This window comes from Calypte anna, chromosome 1 (genome assembly GCF_003957555.1).
Source record: "Calypte anna isolate BGI_N300 chromosome 1, bCalAnn1_v1.p, whole genome shotgun sequence".
Classification (NCBI taxonomy): domain Eukaryota; kingdom Metazoa; phylum Chordata; class Aves; order Apodiformes; family Trochilidae; genus Calypte; species Calypte anna.
In genome coordinates this window covers 73,550,649-73,577,007 of record NC_044244.1, presented here as the reverse complement: position 1 = coordinate 73,577,007, position 26,359 = coordinate 73,550,649, and the positions used below count along the sequence as shown (strand labels likewise).

Here is a 26,359-nt window from a genome sequence, read left to right as displayed (position 1 = left end):
TTTTATATTTAAAAAAAAAAAAAAAAAGTCATACCTCACTTAAACCAAGGTGAAATTGGGAAGAGAATTGTCTCCTCTCTTGTGGTTAAGGAGATTTTCCCCAAACAATTATTCTTCGTTTCCAATTCTTTCATCTGTGTTCAAGTTAGTAATGAGCAAAACATTGCTGTGTATGTTAAAACAATGCACATGGTTAACAATATGATGCTGATTCTTCTGTGCATTGCTGAAATGCAGTGCAACTTCAGCTTCCTCATTGTCAGCTGCATGAAATCTAAGAAATTAATATTTTTTTTCCCAAAGCAATACATAAAATCAACAAAACCTGTCTTGATAACTACTGAAGGGACTGTGAAAACTGTTTGCTTGACAAAATCAACCCAGTAATAATTTGGTTTAGATTTATTCAAAGCATAGGCTTAAAAGTCATTTGGATTTGTTTCTTCAGTAACAATAACTGCTAAACAAGTTTCTCATGAATTAATTAGATTTTTAAATCTAGCTCTGTTTACAAAGATGTTTTTGTTTAAGTCCTGAATCTCTGCTTGCAACTATGAATGTTTATGCTTTCTTTGGATCTTGTCTCATCTCTTCTCTCCAAAAGAAAACCTTACAATTGTCTTTGTATGAGAAAACATGTATATATTTAAGGGTGTGAGGTTTTGCTGACCCTCAGGAACGTAGGCTACAGTTGAAATGTGTTTAAAAGTCAAACCAAAAGCCTATCTGCTTCTGATGTTTGGGTACCCATTTTTAATAAGGCTAAATGGGACTTTATTCATGGCTACTCTGGGTCATTGGTCTGTGCCCTGTGAAAGGAACAGCTTGGAGCAGGATCCCATCCAGGAGAGACTTAGGGGAAAAAGTGTTGATTTTCTGAGCCCAGGTATGTGTCCTGGCTCCCAGGAAGAGGTAGCTTGCTCTAGGGGAGTATTATCCTGCAGCTCCTCTCTGATCTTGGATCCTCTCTGCAATGTTCAGGACTCTACAGAACATTTTCCCAGCAGAGGAGCTGTGGGTCTTGAAGACTAAATCACAGTCCAAGTTCCATACCCTCTTTAAAATAGGAATAAATTCCTTTTGGAGCAAGAGCAGCTTGGCGGACAGGGAGGTGAAGTTTAACATTCTTCATCAGGAGTAGGGCGGATTCTTAGTTTTTGTGGGTTTTTTATCACTGCATTTTGGATGTTTTTTATCTTTGCAGGGAGAAGATAATACCCTTCATTAATACTGAGACTGGAAATTTCTATTTTTAATCTACAGAATTCTCGATGTTTAATGAGAAGGTTTTTAATGAGGAGCAGTTTGTCTTTGAAACTGTTTCAGTTCCAGATAAATATCCTGCTACATCTTGTAAACCATGTTGAATCATATTTCTACTGCTTGTCATGTTGTAAGGTTAATGTATGTGTGGTTTTTTCCACACAACAGTCTGCAAGAAAAGAGCTGTTGGTACCATAATCAGTTGCCTCCCCACCAAATATAATTGAATTAACTTTTTAATAAGGGATTTACCTGCAGTAGTAGGAAATTAGAACTCCTTCCTCTAATCCCTGTGACAATGGAGTAACTGTTCTCTGACTATTCATATCATTATTATTTTCAGTTTGGAGCCCCTCCTTATCTCAAGAGAGCTTTGAGCATGTATATCCACACCATGAGTGCTCCTTTCCCTGCATTGTCATGGGGTACACGAGCTGTAACAGTGGGTATGCTTCCTGAAGCCCAACAACTAGTCTCAAAAAATAAAATCTATGTGGTTACATGTGGCTCATAGAATTAATGCTTCATCATCCAAGTTTAATGAGGTTATAAAATAAAAGCAGCCAGTAAAAAAAGTGTCAAAGACAAATAACAGGTCAGAATTTGCTCTCCTTAGTCCCACACAATGGAAAGTTGAAATCACTATTCTGAAACATGTCAGTGCTGTTAAATTCCAGTGGATTAAATTGCTTTTAATTTGGCTTTAGATATTTACGTACTGTTTTCTGAGTAGTGTCATGCTGATTCACTGTGTACTAAGAACAGAGCCAATCATGGACCTGGTATTTCTGTCAGAAATTTTTGAATTTTATTGATTCTGCAGCTATTTATCTGTTAGGATTTGTATGTATGTGCATCTGTGGCTGCTGAAACTCTATTCTACCTAATTATAGTCTTCCTAAAAGAACAGAAAAAATGCTTCTATGAACTAAAAAAGGACAAAGTAACTTCCATGGCTGTCATAAACTTTCAGTATCTTAAATACAGCAGCTGGTTTATTTCAGTCAGTTTATTCTGAATTACTTTAAAAAAGGGTCCAGCCATGAACTATTCCCTTCAGCCTTATTACAAATCCTATAATATTACTTCAAAGGAGAAAAAATGTTTCACCTCCTCAGATCCTCTCCCTTTGCCTTCTTTGGCTAGGCCCTTTTTATTTTTTTGCTACCTTTAGGGCAATTCATGCTGCTAAAATGAAAATGTAAATTATTATGTTTGCACAGAATGAGCTGTAAAGTAGTACAGCTTAACACATGTGCATGTGTTTATTATCTGTTTTTCATGACAGAACCCAGTTACTATACAGGCTGCCCTTAATTATTGGTGTGAAGGGATTATTCTCCTTGCAGTCTCCATCACCTGATCTTGGGAACCTCTGGGGTCAGCATTAAAAATCCGCAGCCAAAAACCCCACAGTGCAGGAGCTTTTAATTGTTGTTATTTTTATTAGGGCTATGAGGGAGCCTGTAATGTATATTCAGCATGGACGGGAAGGAGCATTTACAAGATTTTTAACCAACAGCAATATACAGCCAATTACTTTTTGGTTTACTTGCAAGTAATTCTGTAATGATCAGGATCTTGAAGGAAACATAGTTGGCATTTAATGCCCTGCACACGCAGCCCTTGTGTTAAAAGCATGACTCTTAGTTTGCATTGTTTTTTAGGCAATTAGCTTGGGGACTCAGTTTTATCATTTCTTTGTCAATTCCGAGGCCAATAAATCTCCATGAAATTGATTATTTATTTTTTTATGTACACCGGGGTCTTTTTCACAAAAGAATGGTGTGCTCTAACTAATGGTCAAAAGGTATTTTTTCCCATCTGTGTAACACTAGCAAAAAAGGTTTAACTATTCTACTATTCAACAAATTGATGCAGCATAATAATGCCAAGCTGGAAAGGATATTTCTGAGTGGATTAAGGCAGTGTTTGTAGAAGGAGTTAATAACTTTTACAAGACCAACTGGTACGGTTAGGAAAAGCTAGAATACGTGTGCAGGAATGGAGGTTTTGTGTCAGAAAGCTGGATGTAGCAGTTATTTCATTTTTTTGTCAAAATAACATCTTAGTGTTCTAAAATGAATACAGAGGCAGCCACACCAGGTACAAGCAGAAGCAGGGCCTTGAGCCACGGATGGTGAATAAGTCTGTGCTTTGCCTTCAGCATCTTTGCCACAGGAAAAGCTTGGGAGTGCTAATATATTTCTCCCAGACACAATGCTGGTGGAAGAAAAGATATGGAGAGCTTGAAACTGCCCTTAAAATAATTCTGTCATTTGAACCAGTGCTTGCCCCATGCAAGCAGAACTATCCCTGATCAGGAAACTGTACAGGGGGAAAAAACAATAACATGAATGTTAGGGTAAGTGAATACTGGAATCAGACCTTAATAATAAGAACAACTGGCTGTCATCCTCATATCTACTAGCAGAGGGACTGGGGCAGAGGTGCTTTTGTTCATATGTAAATTTTTTTTCTTATGCATGTTGTTGGAGAACTCAAAAAGTCTAAGTTAATATGCTCTCCTTGATACATTCCTAAGAACTTCTCAGGTTGACAGTAGCATCACATATTTTTTTCTTTGCCTGTTTGTTATTACCTTGGAAGGGACAATATAAGGCAGGATCTAAATGTAGCTAATCTGGGAGAGATGTGGAGTACTTTAATATTTGAAAAGAGGTTAAATATTGCAAGTACAGATATATTTAAAATAAGTTTTCAGACTTCTGTGCAATAACCACATTAGTGTCTCTGCTTTCACTCTGTAATAAGATTCCTGAAGACTCATGAAAAGCAGTTTGATTTGAAGAAGCAATGTATTTTTTTTCTATTGATTTTATTTTTATTGTCTCATACACTTTCTTCAGAAGTATTCATAAAGTCCTATTAACATTTTCTCTCTGAATTTTTCCTCGACACAGTAAAACTCCCAGGCCTGAGAACTTATGTAGATCCGCATACATATGAGGATCCCAATCAAGCTGTGCATGAATTTGCCAAGGAACTGGATGCTTCTAATATATCCATTGATAAAGTCGTTGGAGCAGGTAATGACAATCAGATATATTGAACTAAATATTGCTTTTTGCTGTGTATACTGGTTTACATCTTTGTGTTTATACTTAGGACTGAGAAGAAAACTTTCTAAAGTTTTCATATTAGTAGTTCAAATTTAGAGCTGACTTACTGCATATGAAAAGTTAAGGGCACTAAATTCTGGTCTTCCCCCAAAGAAAGGAGACAGCAAGACGGTTTTTCAAAGGACACCTGTCAGCCCACAGTTGGACGCAGCCTATTTGGTAGTGAAAAGAGTTCAGACTCATTTCTGGGTTTATCTTTAAAATCTGTCACCACATAAAATGGTATCAATTGTCAAGATGTTTTCTTTTTTTCTCTTAAAAGGACTGTCGACTATTATACCTGGAGTGAAACCACAAACTCATTTCAAACCAGTCACCACGCATCCATCAGACTCTAATGACCTTTGGTCATTGGATTGATTTTGGTCACTGGTTTGGATTTGAATTATTGATTTAGGAGGAAAGGGTTGTCTGTCTGATAACTGATTGTCTGAGCTGTACAGGCACCATAGATTGTTGGGTTTACACAAAACAAACTTTCAAAATGAACAGGTTTTTTTTTAGCAGAGGAACCAGATTATGGAAACACTGACTTGTTCATGTTACAATGCAGCATGTAGTTCTTGGTAGGATGTGTGCTTGGTCCTTGAAGTGAAGTGGCAGATTGTCTCATTGTCAGAAGATCATAAAGTGTTAGCTTTCCTTCTAAATTAAAGCATTTGTGAGAAGTGCTATTGATTTTTAATCCAGTGAAAATTACTAGTTCGTTCTTATTGATTTTTTTTTCCTTCTCTCTAAATTAACTACTTGAATTAAAATCATGAGTTGTGAGACAGACTGTCTCCTAGGGCACAGCAAAAGATTTTCGTTTGGAAAAAAGATGTAGAACCAAGCTACAGTACTCAGTGTATCTCCTGATTCACCCAGTAAAAAGATACAGTACACGCCATCTCCTGCTGCAGCTACTCAACTGCTTGTATGAAGTTAGATTATTTTCTGCAAAGGTAGAATTTTTGTTCCTTGCTGGTTTTAATTTTGCCCCACAAGAGTGCACTGTTCTCCATCATCTTCAGTCAAGGCAGCAAAGCTCTGTTTAATGCACATAACAGAGAATTAATATGAGTATAGAGAAGGGGATTACTGCAGCGCCAAGTCCAAAAGCAGTATATTTCCTTGTAACACTTTCAAGAGCCTTCATTCACAAATGTAAACTTTCTAAACTTGGGTTTTATGCAGTATATGGATCTAGCAAACAAATCCGTGAGACTCAATAATATGTCATATTTTATAGCTCATTGTTATGACCTATTTTTCATCAGAATGCCACTGAGATTGAGAGATAAACCAAAATTTGCCTAATAGGGTCTCTGAAAATAGAGGAAGAGTTTTCTGAGAGGCTTCAAAAAAGGTATATGTCCTAAAAGAGTGAGGTGGTTTGAAAGTTCTTTCGCTTCCCTCCATTTCAGTGAGTGACAGGAGGTTCCTGCAGATCCTCCACATTGAAGCTTGGACTCAAGATCTAATGAAGCCATTTTTTGAAGGCTGTGACTCAGATTCATGCAGCCTAAACCACATATGGTGTTACAGTTTGCATTTCCTAGTAGCACTTGCCAGAGATGCCAACCAGAAGAACCAGGCAGGGAAGAAGAGATGAAAATCAGACTATAGAGCACAGGGAGCTGCCAAAATGCATCTTGAGCATCCCTTTACATTGCTGTCACAGCATATGGTAGCTTTTGCCTTCAGAGTGAATGCCTCTGAGGCTGCTTCTGCAGGAACACTTCTTTCCTCTCCAAAAGCAGGAAGGCATTTCCTGTCTCTTACTTGAGTCAATGACTTATTTGAGTGCATGACTTGGTCTTTTCCTGCCCTTCTGCCTAACAAACGTAAGTGTGAATGAAATTATAGAAAGACAGTGATTTCAGAAGAAGGGATTCATTTAACTGCGTTGAAGTATGATGTAAGTAATGAGACCTTCAAGTCAGTCAAGTAATCTTGATATTCTGAGGTATTTTTCCAAGTAGTTTTTCACAGCTTCAGCTAGAAGTCTCTTACAATAGAGGACAGCTTACATAGCTTTGAAAATACACTCAAATACATTTACCCAAATATAAGAAAATACCCTTGTGCAAAAGAATCTTAAGAAAAAACACCAGGGATTTTAGTGGGAGGCTAAGCATAAGAAAATTGAGGTCAGGAGCCACTTTTTCAGATCTTTCTTTATAGCAATTCTTTCTTTTTGAAACAAGTCACTTGTTTTTATGGATTCAGCTCATCAAATCACTTAAATTTATATCGGCTTACATAGTAAGAGAATGCTACAGAAAGTACTTTCTTGATTTGAGATAGATTTAAGTATGTGCTTTGCTGAACATGAAAGCAAGCATTTGTTTTTGTTTCCAAGTTTAAACATACTTGTAGCATAACATTTTGTTGGCCAAAGTATGTCTAAAATTTAGGGGCTACCTTTACTGTGAAGGTTTGCAGTGCCTCATTGAGGATTTGTAGAATGTTGCTGAGGTTTGTGAAGTTTATGAAACATTCAGCTTAGATGTCTCTCCAACTCCAGTGGAGTCCTGTGCACAGCAATACAATCATGATTTAAAACATGGCAAAGTAAATGGAGTAGCAAATTTCACAGAGTCAGTTTTTACTTGTCCCTTGGGTCTAAATGCACAGTAAATGCCATTCACTGATGTACTAAGTAACCTGTTTAAAAAGAAATTAAGATCTCCTGAAGAGAGATCTGTATATCACAAACAGCCCTCCTAATAATATCTATTTGCTTTCCATATGTAAATAGACATATCAGTCTGCAGGCATGTTTATACGTGTAACATAATTAAAAATAAACACTTGAGGAAGACTTTACATGAAAAGCCATCAAGCTCATCTCTTAAAATCAGTTCTAGGTTTTCTGCTTCCCAACTCAAACACAGCTCCTTATTCCTCTTAAACAATAGCTGATGAGATCCAGTCTGTTTCTTACTGGGACCATATAATAATGATCTAAAGGAAAAAGATGCTGAGTGACTGCATGTCACCGTGGTTGTTGACCAGATGGACTTATGTAGTATTCCTACTGCCCTGTATACAAAGAACCAAAGGTTAACATAGTTAGCCTGCCCAGTGAGCATTTTCCAGTGAAATTGTGGTCCAAAATTGTAAGCACATTTTATATTCACAGACAAGCTCCACAGTTATGAAGAGTCCAACCTCTGGTCTCTTGTAGTATCCACTTGCCTTGAGGCACTTGTGGAATCCAGTTAATCACCAAAGTTGTAAATTGTGCAGCTGTGGCTAAATGGGGCAGTGCTGATGGACATTAGCTGTAACCTTTTCTTTCCCTGAAGTCAAACAAATAGCATTTATATGATTCTGGTCAGAAATGAAGGATTGATTACTGGGCTTCTCGATGAAATTATAGCTATGGCCTCCACTGACAGTAACTGAACAATAGTTTAAAGGGGTTAGCTTTTTATAGCTTTTTTTTGACCATTAAAACATAGAGAAAAGGGGATATAAAACTTCAAGACTTCTTTAAAGCATTTTTCCTCCTTCTTCTTTTTTCAAGATCTGCTTTGGTCTTCCTTTTTGTGGTGCTCTGTGGCAGTGTTGAGCTGGGGTATTTGAACTGAGGCAGTATTTGCTCTTGTTGAAGTATACTAGTCATTTGGGTTTACAGAGACTGAATATTTTTAATTAGGAAGTTTGAACAGAAATCAGCACCCATTGGTTACTAATAATAGGTTTTACAATTAATTTTCTGAGCAGCTGTCTGTCTTCAGAACGTGAAATATGAATAAAGTTAGAAAAAATAGATCCAAGTGCTCTTTTAGTAGTGTGTACATATATATAAAGATCTACCCTGTTGTGGGCTTTTTGTTATTACATTAATCTCATTATTACATTAGTAGCCTAGAGGATGAAGCAGCTGGTGGTAAGGTATTGTGACATTCACTCCTATGTTGTTGACTCATGACTTCTACATCGTTGTTGTTGTTCTTGTTGTTGCTGTTGTTGCCTGGGCTAGCAACTGAAAAAAGGTCATTGCCCTAAAACAAAAATTTTCAGGTTTTTTACTGAATTGGTTGTCTAAAAGAGAAACTTTAGAAAACAAAGCTGTAGAGGGACCTCAGTAGGCCAGTAAGTCCACACCCTTTCCCTCAACAGAACTTGCTAGGGACCATTTTTGACACATGCTTGTTCTTTACCATCTGCAAGATAAGAATTTATAGCCTTCCTAAAAAATCTTTTGTGCTGTCCAAGTGTCCTTACTGTAATTTGCAACTATTTTTTTGTATGCCTCGTGTATATAAGGAGTGTGTGTTCATCTTGTTTTAGAATCATAATTCTGATAAGCCTAAACTATTGTCATATCTCTTCTCATTCCTTGTTGTATATAAATATTACCAATTCCTTGAGCTTTGAACATGAACATACAGCCCTGACATTTAAGATTCTGGTCATTGTAACTCCCTTTATCGTTATTGAAATGCACTGCCACAGATGGGATGTGGACTCTCATGCCAGCCACGTGGACTCTCATACCAGCAAGTTGATGAAGAAATTTCAATTTGCAGATAAACAGGCTGAACATAACATCTAAAATGTATCCCATGTGGTATCACATCTGAAGTCACTATTGAAAGGCTTTCAATGCATCAGACATTTTTGAGCAATAAATCTATGAGGACTAAAATTATTTAAATTTTCCCAGTAAAAATGTCTTATTTCTATGGGTTTTGGTCATTTTTAGTTTTCACAGATATTGCTTAATGTAGCTGCAAAGATAAAGAAAGATCACTGTGCGTAAAAGACCTCCAAGAGCCTTTGCTCTCTGGAGTCATAGTAATGCTATTGCATTTAGGATTATTACACACTAAGTTGGAAAAGCTCATATGTAAGCAGTATAATCACTCTTTCCATTATGTTTCACTCACAAATAAAAACGAGATTCCCAGTTTGCATAAAAATTATGCAGATTTAGACTTGTAGGGTTTGTTTGTTTCCAAGTCAAAATTTCTATACATGGCTACTTGTCAAAATATGGCATATGAGGGGCTATTTATATTTATATCTCATGTATTTTGACAAGTGAAGCTGAATAGGCAAGTATTGTTGGAAAATGAGTGTTAAATCCCTCCAGCAGCATGCTCCTGTTTCTTCAAAGGAAAAAAAAAATGCACAAAACAAAACATCTTTCTACTGTTCTCTGTTCATAAAAGTGTTTTCCTTGTTTTTAAATATAAGTAATTGTATAGGCATCTTGCCATCACATTTTGTGTTTATTTTATCCATTCTCTGCATTTATTTTATTTTTCATTATTTCAGTTCTTATGTCATTAAAACAAGGAGACAAGTATTGCTGCTGTGATTTTAATTGGAGTGTAGTTTGAACATTTTATTGTATCATGAAGTTTAAGATGGAGGATGGGATAATTGGGAATCAAAAAGGCAGTTGCTGCTAAGATTTTTTTTTTAAGATAATGGAACTTTATGTGATTTATGTAATCATTAGTTAAATACAGAAATTGTCAAGTGAGATGTTTGCTTTCAGCAATTTGTCAGCTTATTTAATATTGTTCTTTGAAATGCTAAGATAATTTTCTCCATGAACTCTTCTTGAATGTTACATAGTAAAGGATAAACCAAGCTGTGTAAAAGCAAACAGGCAGTGGTATCTACCATTTTCTGTTCAGGGATTTCACACAATATGCTGCGGGCACAATGTTAATAGTGGACTGTCAGGTCCTGTACTCCCATAGTGACATTATATATTTGCATTATTAGATCCACCTGAATAACAATAGAACAAAGATTATTTGTATGGATTTTTTTTTCTTTGCAACTGTGTATATAATTTTTTTTGCTGTTGTTATGAATTTGCTTTTTGTTTTAATTGAAATAAGTAAAATAATTGGAACTGTACTATCTCTGGTAGAAACAAAGGTTATAATGTTTACAAGAATGCATGACCATTTTGACTCTTCTATATTAATCAGCTAGCCCTCCTACTGTTGTCTCCAAGTGACTGAAACAAAAAGGGAATTTTCTGGTGACATATATGCATTCCTCTGCTCTGCAGTCATCTGAATATGCAGGGTAAATAAGTGACATTGTCCAGTTTGACAGCTAGAAAACCCAAGCATGGAAATGTTACATAGTTGTCTGAAGCTCTCCTTTGGAGCTCTGGTTTGTGGCCCACCAGTGAATAGACATCACACTTTGTGGATTTCTTCTGAACACTACAATTTTTTTCCTAAATCCCCATGAAATAACTACATTTCATCTCTTGTAATTTTTCTGTTCTTTTAGGGGAATTCGGAGAAGTGTGCAGCGGGCGCCTAAAGCTGCCTTCTAAAAAGGAAATTTCAGTGGCTATCAAAACCCTGAAAGTTGGCTACACAGAAAAACAGAGAAGGGACTTCCTGGGAGAAGCAAGCATCATGGGACAGTTTGACCACCCGAACATCATTCGATTGGAGGGAGTCGTCACTAAAAGTAAGATAAAATGGGGCATCTGTTTTACATGGGACATGTCACTAGAGGTCCTTTGACCTTACATTATTCAGTGATTCTCTGATCTTTCAAGGGCAAATAAGAAACAAAATCATCCATGTGTATGCTGTGCAATCCCTTCCAGAAATGTTTATGCTGTAGCCCCGTTAATATGTATCAAAAGATACCCTTCAAAAGATATTAACAGCAAACACACATAGCTTGGCTTTTAAAACACATGTTGTATGTCCTCAAGGACAGGAAAAAAACCTACCCATGTGCAAGCACCAGCTAAGCCTCTGTCACTAATGGATCCAAGGAAGAATGGTGTTGGAGGCAATTGCAGGAACTTCACTGCAGGAACTTCACTGTCTTGCTGTTTTCAGGCTTCCGAGAACGTAAAAAACAGTACCCTGGGTTAATGAGATGGGAAAAACGGGAAGTAAAAATTATCTGCCTTAAAAATAATGTAGAGAACATGGTCAAAAAGGAGCATTTCTAAAGAGCAGTACCACTCAGTGGTAAAACTGGTAGGTTTAATAAACTGCAGAGCTATGAATTTCTACAAAGTGGCCAAGTGGCTGCTGATAATCTGTTAGGAGTCATAGAGTCTGAGATCCTAAGGTTTCCTAATGTTTCCTAATTGCACAGAAGCAATATCATTATATATTGTCATTAGCACAAATTAACAAACAGCTTACCTGGCTATTGGAACAGATACTAGTATATTCATAAGTAAGTCCAAACTTTTTGCTGTGTGGTTTTCATGCAGGGAAAATACTCCCAGTGATACTCAGTATTTACCAGTATGAGGCATTTCAAATATCCTAGAATGTATAACTCAGTAAAAATGTAAAAACTTATTAATCTTGGGGCTTTAGTCTGTCACTAGTACAATTTATTTCTTTGACATTATTTATATTTTTTCTAACAGACATTTTCTAAATCTGCCATTTTTTGGTTTGGGTTTCTGTGTTTTTTTAAAGCATTTTTTTGTCTGTGATAACAAACCATTCTTATTTTGGGACAAAAATATAAGGGGAACTCCATCAATACTGGGTACTGCAAAGGAAAAGTAACATTTGAAGAAGTCCAGTTCCAATTTCATTAGGATAAAATCAAGTTGTAAGATGCATTCCTAACCAGTGAAAAATCACAGTGGTGTGGTTTTATAGCTCATACCCAACTTTCCCTACAGAGACAGCCACTGTAGCCTCCTTGAAGTCACTCAGATTCTTCATTCTCTTCTCTTTATAAGCAGCCAGTGGGATTTGGTGCTGAGAATGCTGTCTCGTTTAGGCAAGTTCTGGCTCTCCTTGCTTGTGCTGCTGATTGTCCTCTACCTCATAGAATCATAGAATCATAGAATAGGCTGGGTTGGAAGGGACCTCAGAGATCATCGAGTCCAACCCTTGATCAGCTACCGCCACAGTCACTAGACCATGGCACTGAGTGCCATATCGAGTCGCTTTTTAAATGTCTCCAGGGACGAAGAGTCCACCACCTCCCCAGGCAGTCCGTTCCAATGTCTGATCACCCTTTCCGTGAAAAAATTCTTTCTAATATCCAATCTGAACTTCCCCCGGCACAATTTAAGACCGTGCCCTCTTGTCTTACTGAGGGTTGCCTGGGAAAAGAGACCAACCCCTGCCTGGCTCCATCCTCCTTTCAGGTAGTTGTAGAGAGCAATGAGGTCTCCCCTGAGCCTCCTCTTCCTCAGGCTGAACAGCCCCAGCTCCCTCAGCCTCTCCTCATAGGATCTGTGTTCGAGTCCCTTCACCAGCTTGGTTGCCCTCCTTTGGACCTGTTCAAGGACCTCAATATCCTTCTTGAACTGAGGGGCCCAAAACTGAACACAGTACTCAAGGTGTGGCCTTACCAGGGCTGAGTATAGGGGCAGAATCACCTCCTTGGACCTGCTGGTGACGCTGTTTCTGATACATGCCAGGATGCCATTGGCCTTCTTGGCCACCTGGGCACACTGCTGGCTCATGTTCAGCTTCCTGTCAATCCAGACTCCCAGGTCCCTTTCTGCCTGGCTGCTCTCCAACCACTCTGTCCCCAGCTTGTAGCGCTGCATAGGGTTGTTGTGGCCAAAGTGGAGGACCCGGCACTTGGCCTTGTTGAAGCTCATCCCATTGGAGTCAGCCCATCTCTCCAGTCTGTCCAGGTCCCTCTGCAGAGCCCTCCTGCCTTCCAGCTGATCAACACTTCTCCCCAGCTTGGTGTCATCGGCAAACTTGCTGATGATGGACTCAATCCCCTCATCCAAGTCATCAATGAAGATATTGAACAGGACTGGGCCCAGCACTGATCCCTGGGGGACACCGCTGGTGACCGGCCGCCAACTGGAAGCAGCCCCATTCAGCACCACTCTCTGGGCCCGGCCCTCCAGCCAGTTCCTAACCCAGTGCAGAGTACGCTTGTCCAAGCTGTGGGCAGCCAGCTTTCTCAGGAGGATGCTGTGGGAGACGGTGTCGAAGGCCTTGCTGAAGTCCAGATAGACCACATCCACAGCCTTCCCCTCATCCACCAGGCGGGTCACCTGATCATAAAAGGAGATCAGGTTGGTCAGACAGGACCTGCCCTTCCTAAACCCATGCTGGCTGGGTCTGATCCCCTGTCCATCCTGCAGGTGCTGTGTGATTGCCCCCAGGATGATCTGCTCCATAACCCTGCCAGGCACTGAGGTCAGGCTGACGGGCCTGTAGTTTCCCGGGTCTTCCTTCCGGCCCTTCTTGTGGATTGGCGTGACATTCGCCAACTTCCAGTCATCTGGGATGTCCCCAGTGAGCCAGGACTTCTGGTAGATGATAGAGAGAGGCTTGGCGAGCTCTTCTGCCAACTCTCTCATCACCTTTGGATGGAGTTCATCTGGTCCCATAGACTTGTGGGGATCCAAGCAGCCCAGTAGATCACTGACAGTTTCCTTCTGGATTGCAGGGAGAGTGTTTAGATTCTTGTCTCCTATAGGCTCCAGAAGCCAGCTGTCATCAGGATAGCCCGTTTTACTGTTAAAAACTGAGGCAAAGAAAGTGTTAAATACCTCAGCCTTTTCTTCATCTTTGACAATTACATTCCCGTCCATGTCCATTAAAGAATGAAACCTTGAGGTGGAAAGACAGAAACAGCATTAAAAAGAGAAGTTGCATGAAGTACCTAAACTGGATTGTTCTCTGAGATGTAAATTCAGAGACTCTGAATTTCCATTGCAGCATAAGGTGATAAATTTAGTGAGTGAAGTCCTGCAGTAGTTATTAGGTGGGAGATCAATAAGTTTTAAAAGGAGGTATTCTTAAAAAAATAAATCACAAACTCCCTGAGATTTTTCAGGAGACTGGAAAAAATTGGTGGGAGGTTTCGTTCCTAGTTCACCCTCCAGGACTCAGCTGGCACAGCAGCTCCTTGCCATTTCAGTGAACTGCATGGAATGTCCTGAGAACATTTCCAGTTAAACTGGGTAGAAGATACCAAATACTTTGTTGTTAAATAGATGGTTTTATTTGTGTTAAGGAATGTTGTTTTTAAAATTATGGGATTCAAGATTTCACAGACAGCTGTGAAATAACTTCATAGCTTACTGCAACAAATTACATGAAATAAAAAACCCACAAGAATGTGTCAAAAAATAACTAGTGAAGGGTCTGTAAAAAAAACCCAATGTGTTTTGAAACATATCTAGATATGATTCCTGAAAGTCTACATTGCTGATTTAAATTACAAAGAAGGTATTCTTCAGCTTTGGTTTTACACTCCCATTAGGAAAGGACTACCAGATCTGCCTGTGTAAATCCAAGTTATCTCCTGCTTTTTAATGGCACACACTTTATAAAGTGAGAATAACATTTACAGTCCCAAAGTTACTTGAAATGCCAGCATTGGTCTGTATGCAGCTGAGCAAAATCTATTTTGTTACATTTTGTATTTCTGTGGCACTTGAGAAAATAATTTAATTGCTGTGCATGCAGGAATTGATGCATTGCTTTTGAATGTGCATTACTAATTCTTTTTGTATTCTGTATAAGTGACTATCAGTAAGTTCACTACTCAGATCTATTCACAGCAGACTGATGGTTTTTGAGGTGAGGGGAGGGGGATTGCCAGCTGCCTATCACATTTAAGTAGGAGAGAACAAGCTCTGAATATTCCCAGCTGGAGTCAATAAAAGCCTCAGGGATACCAGACCCACTCTAGAGAGCTTGAATACAGGAGTTGAAACTGCTCTGGAACTATTTGTATCCATTTTACTGGGTAAAATTAGATGGCATAAATGCAAATGAAGATAATAGTTTATTTTAACATTCTGTAGGGTAATAGAAGAACAAGAAGATTGTGGGGTTTCTTGGTTAAAAAAAAAAAAAAAAAAAAAAAGAAAGAAAAAAGGAAAAAGAAAAGAAACAAACCAATATACTCTAATAACATATTAGCAGATGTTCGTATATTTTAATGACCATTATTAAATCACACTCTAAAGCATTAGTTTATTTACAGTCAGCAGAGAGCCTGTGAAGTATTTGCTGGATCACTCTCAGCACAGGGAATGCATGGTAAACAGGCAATATGACCTCTTCTTCATTAACCCAATTCTTTTTGACAGGTGGCCCTTAGCAATGATCTCACTTTTCACACTAAGCAGATCTTCTGAAGCAAGTCCAAAATAACTGCAATTGTCACCATCCCTCTAGCAGCAACCTGAGAAGTTCCTTTGAGCTGGGGTGGCTGTGATCTGCCAGTGGGACAACCCACCAGCTGTGTGATGGAGGTTGCACCCACCAGATAAGGCTTCAGCCCTTTCATTTAGTGCTAAGTCCTTCCCATGCTTCTCATCCATTCCTTTTCCCACTACTCCACTCTCCTGGGTGTGCTGTAGGCAGTAGTCTTAATAAACAGCGCACATGTTCTGCTTAGTTTACTAATAATTTACAGCAATTTGTAGCCTGTTAGTGTAATAAATTTCGGCAACACTGTTGACACAAGTTGTTATCATGTATAAACAGCTGTGCTTTGATGAATGAACGCAGAATGTTCTTTTAAAAGCACACAGTGTTGCCTCAGAGCATATGCTTCTTATTACGGACAGGTTTCCAGCTGAATGAGAGTGAAACCCTGCACTTGGGGCTTTCTTGAGTGTAGGTGAGCAAAGCAGGAAGATGCTCTCTGATGATTTGAAAGACCTATCTTCATACTCCTATTTCCGTCATCTGATGTGCCATAAAACTGAGCTTAAACAGAAACCAGGCAACTGTCTCCTGGTTTCAAAGCAGATGGTTTTATCATAAAAAGGTTTGGATAGCCCCATCAGTTCACTGCCCTCTGCTTGAAAGATCCAGCAGCATTGTCTGTGTATTACCATATGTGCCTATAGGTTAATGTTACACACACCCCCTAAGTTAGGTACTTTTACTTGCACTGCATATTCCACACTAACAAGAGTAAGCAAGAAGCAGATTATTTGACTTCTTAGATTTTACATTGTTAGGTCTTTTATCTGTACCATATTCTATATAGTTCAAGTTTAATGTTTTGGATAAAGAGTTTGTTTCTGCTAGTTAATGGATGATGGAGCTGATTGCCCATTAGTGTGACTCCCATACAGCAGAAAGAAGATATTTTAGCCCATTAACCTGTGCAAAAAGTACACAGCATTTTTTTCTCATATTAAACTCAGTCTTTGAAATTGCTTTTTCTCCTCTAAGATTTTCTGTGTTGTAGAATTTGAATTTCTAAAAACCAACAAATTGTGACAATTTACTTTGGCTTTTTTTTTAATGGGTTTCTTGCTTCTAATTATACGTGGTACCTCTTTCAAGCCTCATGCAGTTCAGTTTTAAAAGCTAGAATGTCACCATGGCTTCTATACAATATGCAGACCTTTATCACTCTTTTATGGTCAGATGCCTTCCTTTATTATATGTCAAATAATAATTAATTTCCTGAAATAATTTCAAGCTCTTACCCACTTTTCTCTCCACCACAAAGAGAAAATAAACAAAGCTTTAGAAAATATTGTGAAATAATAAAATCCATATGATGGTAAAATATTAGTAGGGCAGTGACCTTTGTCTGGAAATGTTACTGTAATGTGCAGTAATCTTACTGCACATTAATTTTGCATTCATTTCTCTCCCACATATCAGAGTTGCCCATAAAGCCTTGGTTATTTTACAGAATACCTTAGGGTAGAGCAAATTGTTTCAAAACCTGGTCTGAATCTGTACTGACAAGTTTTGAAATATATTGGATGCTTTTCAAGGATGCAGAGCTGTTTCTTTAGAGCATGCTGCTGCCCCATGGATGCAGTGTGTTCAGCCCCCAGCTATGTTGTGCCTGGCAAGAGGGGAGGTTCCTGTTTCAGCATTCCCACTGCATAGGAAGGCAGGACTGCCTGGAAAGAGGGCTGACCCCCCAGCAGTGGAAAATGGCTTTCTAGTCCCTTGTGTTACTTTTATTCTGCACTTTCCCCTCCCTCTCCATCCCTAGCCCAACATTTTCCTCATCTTATGCTAGGAAAATACTGAAGCTCTGCAATTTAAATGCATTGTAAATACTTTCCTGAGGGAGAGAGGGTTTTACTATTGCCTCTCTTTGCCATATATCTCTTTATATTTAATCTCTCCCTTACAGTAGGATTTAAGAAACATAATAACTGTAGTAGTAGTAGTAGAGCACCACTCCACAGCCCTTTTAGCTTCATTGTGCTGGCCAGGGCACTTTGGAGAAACTGCGACCCTGTCTATAGCCAGGGCTCAGTTCCCTTCCAGAGGGAACCTGGAGGCAAATGCATAGCAGCAAATACCAACTTCATTACATAAATTCCCCTTATATGTGACAGGTTGTATTCAGTGGTGATGGATATAATACTGTATACTGAAAATGCAGGATGCTTTTTGTGTCTTGGGACTGGAGTTGCTGAAAAGTGTATCAATTTATGCTGAATGGACTGTGTTTCTGTTGATGTCAATGAAATCACAGTTCTGTTGTGGACAGAGCTCTTTTTGCCCATCCATCTTTTGTTTTCTTTAAAAATGTAGTTATCCTTGGCATTTGGAAGATTTGGGAATGTTTCTGAAATGCCTATTTTTACTGATTATTGTGTATTAATTTTAAATGCCTGATCCCTGTATTATATTTACAGGTAAACCAGTAATGATTGTTACTGAATATATGGAAAATGGTTCCTTGGACAGCTTCCTACGGGTAAGTGCAGTAGAGAACCATATGCTGCAGGACTGGCTCTTGTTCTGTATTTGGGGTTTGAGTTTGCTGCCACCTGACTCCGATTCATCATCAGCTCTTGTTGCTTGATACTTCATTATTTCCACTTGGGTTTGTGTCCATTGTGATGTATTTAGAAAGGCAGGCAGGGATCTGTTAGTCCATTTTGACTGCTTGCATTGTTATTCCAAAATTAAGAATGTTTCATTGGTAGGCCACATGAATAAAAAGAAAATGAAACAACGTTCTCACACACAAAAATAGAAATGGTTTTTTCTGAGGACTGAATTGCTACTGTATTGTACTTATCCCTATTGGTTGGGAGCTTGTATGTCTTACCAAGGGATTTCCAAAATGAAAGGAATTGTGGACATTTTACCAGTAAGCCAGTAGCACTGAGCCAAAAGCTGTTTCTGTAAATGTGAAAAGTTTAGGGAATTACCCCATACCTGAGGGTGTTTGAAATGTTTTGCTAGCAAACTATACTGGCCTGTTTTCTTTCCCTAACCTTAGATGTACTAATACCACTGCTGATTTATCTTTGTTTTCTGTCAAAGTTGGTAGTGAGCCTAAAAAAAATTTGAATGCTCCCTGTGTCACCAAGATTTACTTATAGCAAAACAAGAAGTGTAACAGAAATCCCATCTGAGGGGAAACACTAGTTCAATTTTAATTTGTTAGGGCCAACTCAGCTGTGGCTGAGAGTCTGCTTTGGTTCTGCCACGGTTGAATGACATTATCCCCCAAATTCATGACACTGAACTAGATGTTTAACCCCAAAAGGGGATATATTGTCAACCTTGGTTTCAGTATGTACTATATATGTTATGATGTCCACTGAAGCATGTAAAATGCATATAAATAATATGTCAGTGTATCTGAATGAAATATATCTGTACTGACCTGTATATATTTTGTTTGAGCTAAAAATCCTTGAAGAAAGCTCTGAGGAAAGGAGAATAATTTCTGACTGTACAGAAAGGTTGTTCATCTTGTTCATTTGTGTGTGGGGTATTTTTTTTAGATAAGAACCTTGTACCATAATAATGTCACAGGCAACCCAGGCCATATAATTTTTTTCACAAATTTTTTCAAAACTATTTTGTTTGCTTTCCCCACTGCCATTGAAATACTGTCTCAGCATCTCCTCTAGTGATTAAACCTCCTTCTGATTTCTTCCTATATCTTTGCCATAGATCCTCTTGTCTTGGCTCTAGTTATAGAAGGCTTCATAACAGAGAATTGCTAAGAGTCTTTTATAATAATGAATTTCGTCATGAAAGGGAATTCTGAGAGGCTTTTTAAGCATCTGTTGTGCTATATATTTGTTAAATGTTTACAGTGCTAATGTCACCCCTAAGTATATTAATCAAAAATGAAATTAGTCCAATCATTTGTATGAGCTCATCCCACATGGCAGAGCCAGCTCCCATGTACTCAATAACATTCTGGAAGATGCAGCAATAAGAGCTGGAGAGCTGCTACATTTACAGCACTAGGAGATTCATTGGAGAGCTGGACGAGGATGTACTGTTGTCCTGTTGTCTATGTATCTGTATATCAATATCAAATCTAGATGCTAACAAACAGCATTAGCAAGAGCTGGGAAATTTAAAACATGTCTAGAAGTAGACAAATATTAATAATTGTAACTCTTGGTTTCTAGGCTAGGTCACAGTGTGTTTAAGTGATTTCTAAGCTGAAGAAAGTTTTGAGGAATGAGTTTAAATTTAATAGACTTTGAAAGCTACCGAATCAGGTTAGAATTTGCTTTTGTTAGAAAAAATGCTTGTGTAATAAAAAACTTTGATTAGTCCATTGGGTAAAGCTGGGATTTTTACTATCAATTCCTATGGCTTTTGAGGGAAGCTGGACATCTGTTTCCCTAATGTCCTTCCACTCCAGTCTCCTGAGCACACACAACATGGATTTATGTGCAGCTTTCACACAGGTCCCATCTAGGAAATTAAAATTCTGATGACAGCAAGAACAGAGAGCAGGAAAAATGAATTTTTATCTGAATTGAAAATCTGTCCCCTTCTGACAGCAAACTGGGAGATTAACCTCTGCAGATCAAAGCAGTTCCACATGTTGCGTTTAAATCATGACCATCCCTCATGGAGTCTTCACTTGAGGAGCCTCCAGGATCTTTATCAAAAATTCTGTGAAAAAAGGAACATGGACAGTCTCTGAAATGACTTTACAAATGTTTTCCAGAAACATGATGCCCAGTTCACAGTCATTCAGCTGGTAGGCATGCTCCGAGGGATCGCATCTGGCATGAAATATTTGTCAGATATGGGTTACGTCCACCGAGATCTAGCTGCTCGTAATATCCTCATCAATAGTAACTTGGTATGCAAAGTCTCAGATTTTGGTCTCTCTCGTGTACTGGAAGATGACCCAGAAGCTGCTTACACCACAAGGGTAAGTTTCTGTGGTTTTGTATCCTTTTAATTATTTTTTTCCGTGTGTGACAAATTTAGACTGAAATCTGAGGGAATCCCTGAGGATTAAGCTCTTTGTTGCAGGGGCCATCCACTCTTGCATGCCCAGAAACGTTCAATAAACTCATCACAGCTATTTTTAAATTCATATCTCAGAAAGAACAGAAGAAAAAAATGGTTTCAGTTGGTAGCTTATTTTTCTTAAAGTATGTGAAATTCAAAGCTGAATTTCTTTCTTGTGGGCATGTAAAAGACATGTAAAAGACCACAACTAAGACCTGACTTGCTTTGGCACACCATAATGGTAAGACTTCATGTATGCTTGGAACAGATTCTGTTACACTGCTGATTTAGGTCCAATCCAGTTTAAAAAAAAAAAAAATAATCCTATCTAGCAATAAGTGTTTGCTATTGATTGCTTGATTGGCTTATTTGTGTCTTCTAGTATGATGAGATGTGTCTGACTGTGTGGAGCATACTGGTAACACAATTCTGCAAGGGGGTATTAGTTATACCTTCTGTAGTATCCCTAAATGAGTAAAAATTTGAGTAAGACAAACCAAAAAAAACCCAAACCAAAAACAAAAAACAAAAAACCCCACACCCCCCCATAAAACCCAAAACAACAACAAAAAAAGAAAAAATCCTGATTAACAATGTTGTAAACCTTCTTTGCTTTCTCCTTCTTGTATCATCTATATAAAAAGTAATACTCATCTTTTGGAGCTATAATGATACCAAGAAGGAGACTTATCTCAGACTGTTTCATCCTGAGACAGAAAACCTTTTATCAGATAGAGGATTGGCTATAGTGCAGGCTCTTACTTGTTTCTTTAATGGACTTCATCCTGCCTAAAAAGCTTCTTGAAAACTACACTGGTGACTTAGGGCCTTGGAAAAGCTACAGTGTCTTCTAAATACAGCTGTGCTGTGCCTTGAATGAGATTCTGGTTTATTGTGGAGGTGCTGAAGACATGCATTTAGCTTTGTGTATATAGGTATTACATTGGAATGTTCACTTTAACTCTATTGCAAGTGAATTTTATTAACTTTATAAAAAGTGCCATTTGTCTCCAGTATCTTAGGCAAGTGTAATTTTCAGTGATGCCTAGTAATCGTCTCCTCTTCATGGTAAAAACTAGATTAGAGTAGAATGTATCAGCAAAATCTTAATGTGGGTTTCTAGGGCTTCCTTCATTCCTAATTACTGACAGGAGCAATCAGTTATTATGGTAGTTTACATGCTACCTTCTTCATGATTCAAATAAAAAATAAAATAACATATGACAAATGAGTTAAGAAATCCTAGCTGTTTTCCTACTCATTAGATATAGTCTATGTTCACATGCATTTTTATATACATATATTTATCATTCATACCTTCATAACTTACCAAGCATAAGGACTCTATTCTTTACTTGACCTTTCATTGCTTGCTTAGACCTCTGATAAGCTTTGGCATGTTGCTAGAAATATGCAATATAAAGCTCTTTAGAAAACTGTCTGCAGAGGTCTAATATATAAAGATATATTAGTTGGAGAAAGAAGTTTTCATGCTCAGTATAGGTGCAGCATTCATAAGTAAATATTAATATAATGCAAGACTTCCTCAAGAGAAAATTGTCTGCCAGAGGTTTATTACTTTGTCAAATATGCTTGCCTGCCCTCTTTTTAAGAACTCCTGTGAAAGTAATGGGTGTTAGTGTCCCCAAGGCAAACTTCTTTAGATACAGTATTCATCTCGTCTCATGTTTAACATCCCTGTTCCAGGATGGATGCTCACAAGGTAAGGTGATAACTCTGTGTCCTACTGCCACTGCCCACAGGAAGGTGATGGATCTCCCCTTTAGAGCAGGTTTTTACATGCAGGGAGACTGCTCTCCTCTTCACACACATTTCTCCCTTGTTTTATTTTCTGAGCAATTCTTTCAAACCTCCTCTTCTTGCTGGTCTCCTTCAGATTCTTTTAAATCTTTAAGGATTAAGGAACCTTAGTTTCCTTACATGTGATGGCTAAAACAGGATACTAATCCCCCTACACCAAGCATAGCATATTTATCTCCTGTTTCTCACACATACACTTTCTGTCAATATCTCCATGGATGAGAAGTCTATATGTCTCCTTCCACCCCCAACACAGCTTTGCCACATGGTTGGGTCATGTTGTGCTGCTCAAACACATACCTCTGCTCTGTTCCTAAGTTCAATTCTCTTATTCCAAAATTTCTCTGAACATGCAAACTCATCTAGAATTTAGTAATGGCATTTTATAGGTTCATTTAAAGAGCTTAAGAAACATTTGTGTTCTGGTTAATTTACATGAAAAAGTTGTATAGGGAGGAAGAGTATCTGCCCATCAAACTTCATAGCATACATCTTTATAAGGGAAACGTGCTTCACTGAAAATGAAGTGAGTATCAGTAACTTACAACCATGGGTGAGCTGGGACAAACTAGGGTGCACAGGGCATCAGTGCTTCTGGCCAGTGTTACACTTGATTTTCCCATTTTTTTCTTCTTCCTCTTCTTCTGCCACCTATTTTCTAAGCCAACCTGCCTAGTTACATGTAGGTAGTGAAATCAGATGGAAATAGACTGGTTTTGTAAAGTGTAATCGTCAGTGCTCATTAACCCCCTATCTGGTATTTATGATGTAAAAGCAAAATGGAGCAAGAAGACTCCCAGATAATTAAAACCTTCAAATACAACCTATGATGAATCAAAAGTTCTTGGTAAATATACCTGTGACACAACTTGACTGAGAGAAGGACAAGGCTATTTGCTATTTATTTTTTTGCTTGGGTTTCCTTTGAAGTGAATCTTGTATACATGTCCAGGTTGTGTGTGGGATAAGTCTGATCTCCAGTTAAAATAACCATGATGATGAAACAGGGCTCCACTCCTCTGGCAGAAAGCTGGGCAATTCATGTTCCTGCTGCTTAGTCATATCACCAAACCCAGGGCTATTTCCTGGGCTGCTCCTAGTCTATTTTTCAAGGACGAATTATATGAAAAAAACAAGACAAAAATAATATCCCTTTTTAAAATAATGGGATCATCCCAAACAATTCTGTTGTCATCCAACTAAAGGATGGCAATTTCTCCGTAGAATCTTTGGAAAGATAAAAAAATATATATAATTTATAACAACAATTCCAAACATTCAGACAGTAAAGAGTGCAAATTATATAAATGGACAGAGACTTCTGCCTCCTCTCCTGCTCTTCTCACTCTTAGTTCTCTCACTCTTAGTATCAGCAGTACCAGGAAAATTTATAGAGTTAGCTGCAAAGATAGATGTTTTATCTGTTTAGCCTCCTCTTCTACCCATATTTTCTGCCTATAAAAGTCAAAGCATGAGAAAGATTCCGTGGCTTTAATTCATAGCTGCAATTCAGGATTTGTCTATCCCCCAAGCAGCCCAGTCAGGCCTTCAGGCTTTCAGCACACACCACTGACTGGGTGAAATCTTACGTTGTTCTCTTCTCAGATGTGTCTGAAGCTCTGCATAAAAGATTTGAATGTGTGTCTTTTTATATACCAGTAATTTATGTATCTCTTTTTATATCAATACATAATCTGTGATATTCATGCTATTGTAGAAGAGCTCTGAAGGACAATTCAAAGATCACAGGTGTATATGTGAAATGCAGGGAATCAGGGATTTTAAGAAAACTTTGCTTCCTGACAGGGTCATTTTTTCCCTCCTGAATTATTGTCCCTGACTCAATACCACAAAAGGCCTTTGGCAGCCTGTGGTCTGCCTGCTTACAGAGGCAGAAGCCAGCATGTGAATCAGGCTGATTAAGTGTTTGGATTTTTTCTTTACTGAGCCTTTGTGCCGTAGGGGATGTACTGTAATTATCTACATTCTCCATACCTATTCACTTTTAATTGAAAGGCCAAGATTGTATTATAATTGTCATTGTCAAATTCATTCTTTTTATTCTTGTTATTTTTAGAAGTCTGTATGACAAGTAGGTGGACTAATGGCACAATATGAAGTTGAAGTAAATTTAAACCATCAAACTTGTAGAGGGACTGTAATTACATCTCCCAAAGGCATAATATTTGGATAATCAGTAGGTGAACCATGACTATTTAAACAGATAGTTGGGTACCTTGCTGGTGTTTGTGGCATTTCAATGTTAAACACTGTCCAGTTATCATATTTGCATGGATAATTTCTCATAAATCTATAGAACTTAAAAAAAAAAAAAAAAGTGCTTTGATTGCAAGTATTCTGGCAGCTGGTGCCCCCAGGCAGGGTCAGTGTCAGTGCAAGGTGCTCTGCCATGGGGAAGGGCACGCAGGGCCTTACTGTTCCACACAAATTACTGCAGCTGGCACTTGGCAGAAGTTTGTCATGGTTCATTCAGTCCATATATATGCAAAAACCAGGGTAATACAGTCTGAGCTTATTCAAGGGTGTGGTAAAAAAAGCAAAGGAAACAAAGACCACAGTGTTCTGTTGTCATGTACCACTCAAGAAGGAGATAATTTCAAGATAAAATATTCATTAGTAAGAGATTAACAAGTAGCATCAGGTAATTTTCAGGTGCTTGAGAGAGTAAGTCAGGCTCATCTCACTCACATGAAAGCATCTCATCCTGTACCAGTAAGATATCTCCTAGCCTAAGTCATCGTGTAATTATTTGTCAGGCTTTTACCTTCAGGTTTTCCTGCAAAGTCCTTCTAATAATTCTGCTAGAATCCATTTTTCTTGATTCTCCTTTCCACAGGCCTGTGGCTTAGGGGCCTGTGGCAGTCACCCTGTAACAGATAATAAATCAGAATATTGGAATGGTTGTAGAGGCAGGGAAACAGCTGCCTTGTGCTGGAGTGCCAGACACACTAGAAATAAATTGAGGACTTCATCGACTTTAGATGAATTACACTGAACAGTCAGATGCTGCAGGAATCACAGCTCCATCTAGAGCAGATAAAACTTTCAGTTACTGCTGGCTCACTAATTTCAAACCCCGAGAGTCTTCCCTGACTTAGACTGCATGGGATTTTGAGATGCAATAACAACCTTCTACAATTACTAATACTTTCTTTCTACTCAAATTCAGCAGTTTATTTGGCTTCATGAGCATGCCCTTAAAGGGGACATCATAACAAAAATATATAAAATCAGTATTTATCTTCAGAAAATAATCAGTAAATATATTACCAATAACTAGTGATGCATGCAAATTATGGTTTCTCTGTGTAAGCCTGTGTCAAATAGATTTGGGCAAACCTTTTTCCTGGGCATACCTATAATGATTTTTATTTAGCACATTTATCTTGCATGTTCAGTCCTCATAGTACTAATTTTGAAGGGTAGGAGCCTAGTAAAATCAGCCCATAATATCAGAGTATCAGCTTTTCCTGTGGTGGGTGGGCAACAAGAAAGAGCAGATAAAGAAGATTAAATTGCATGAAAGCCTAATGGACAGTCAATATATTATTTTTTAAAATACTGACAGGTAGAATTTCTTAGCACTTTCATCAGTTTACAGAGCAGTTATCATTATACTAATTTTAAATATTGGGACACTGAGGAAAAGAGGTAAAAAACAAGAGAGAAGTAGAGAAACAGGTACAGGAGCTTCGTTTTCCAAGATCCAAATCTGTGGTCTAGGAGAAAGAGTCTAGATTCATTTATGCAAAGGTTAATTATGTAAGATATCTTTGATCCTGCCTAAGAATATTGCAAAGATTATCTTGATTTCTGGCAAAACAGAAAATTGAATAGTTGATTTGTGTTCAGATGAGATATATATTTCTCAGAAATAGTGGAAGTGAATAGGGATTTTTTAATGCTGAATGATCATGTATTTTTTTTCAAAATGGAGTGTTTGCA

At 38.2% G+C, this 26,359-nt stretch overlaps 1 protein-coding gene across 1 annotated transcript in view; it reads left to right on the top strand.

Annotated features, from left to right (window-relative positions):
• Positions 1-26,359, top strand: part of EPHA3 (EPH receptor A3) — a 225,425-nt gene that overhangs the window by 178,033 nt on the left and 21,033 nt on the right. Inside the window, exons 10-13 of the mRNA XM_030456308.1 lie at positions 4,188-4,313; positions 10,665-10,850; positions 17,983-18,044; positions 20,280-20,489. Coding sequence (XP_030312168.1) covers positions 4,188-4,313; positions 10,665-10,850; positions 17,983-18,044; positions 20,280-20,489 — 584 coding nt within the window. The remainder of the gene's footprint in view (positions 1-4,187; positions 4,314-10,664; positions 10,851-17,982; positions 18,045-20,279; positions 20,490-26,359) is intronic.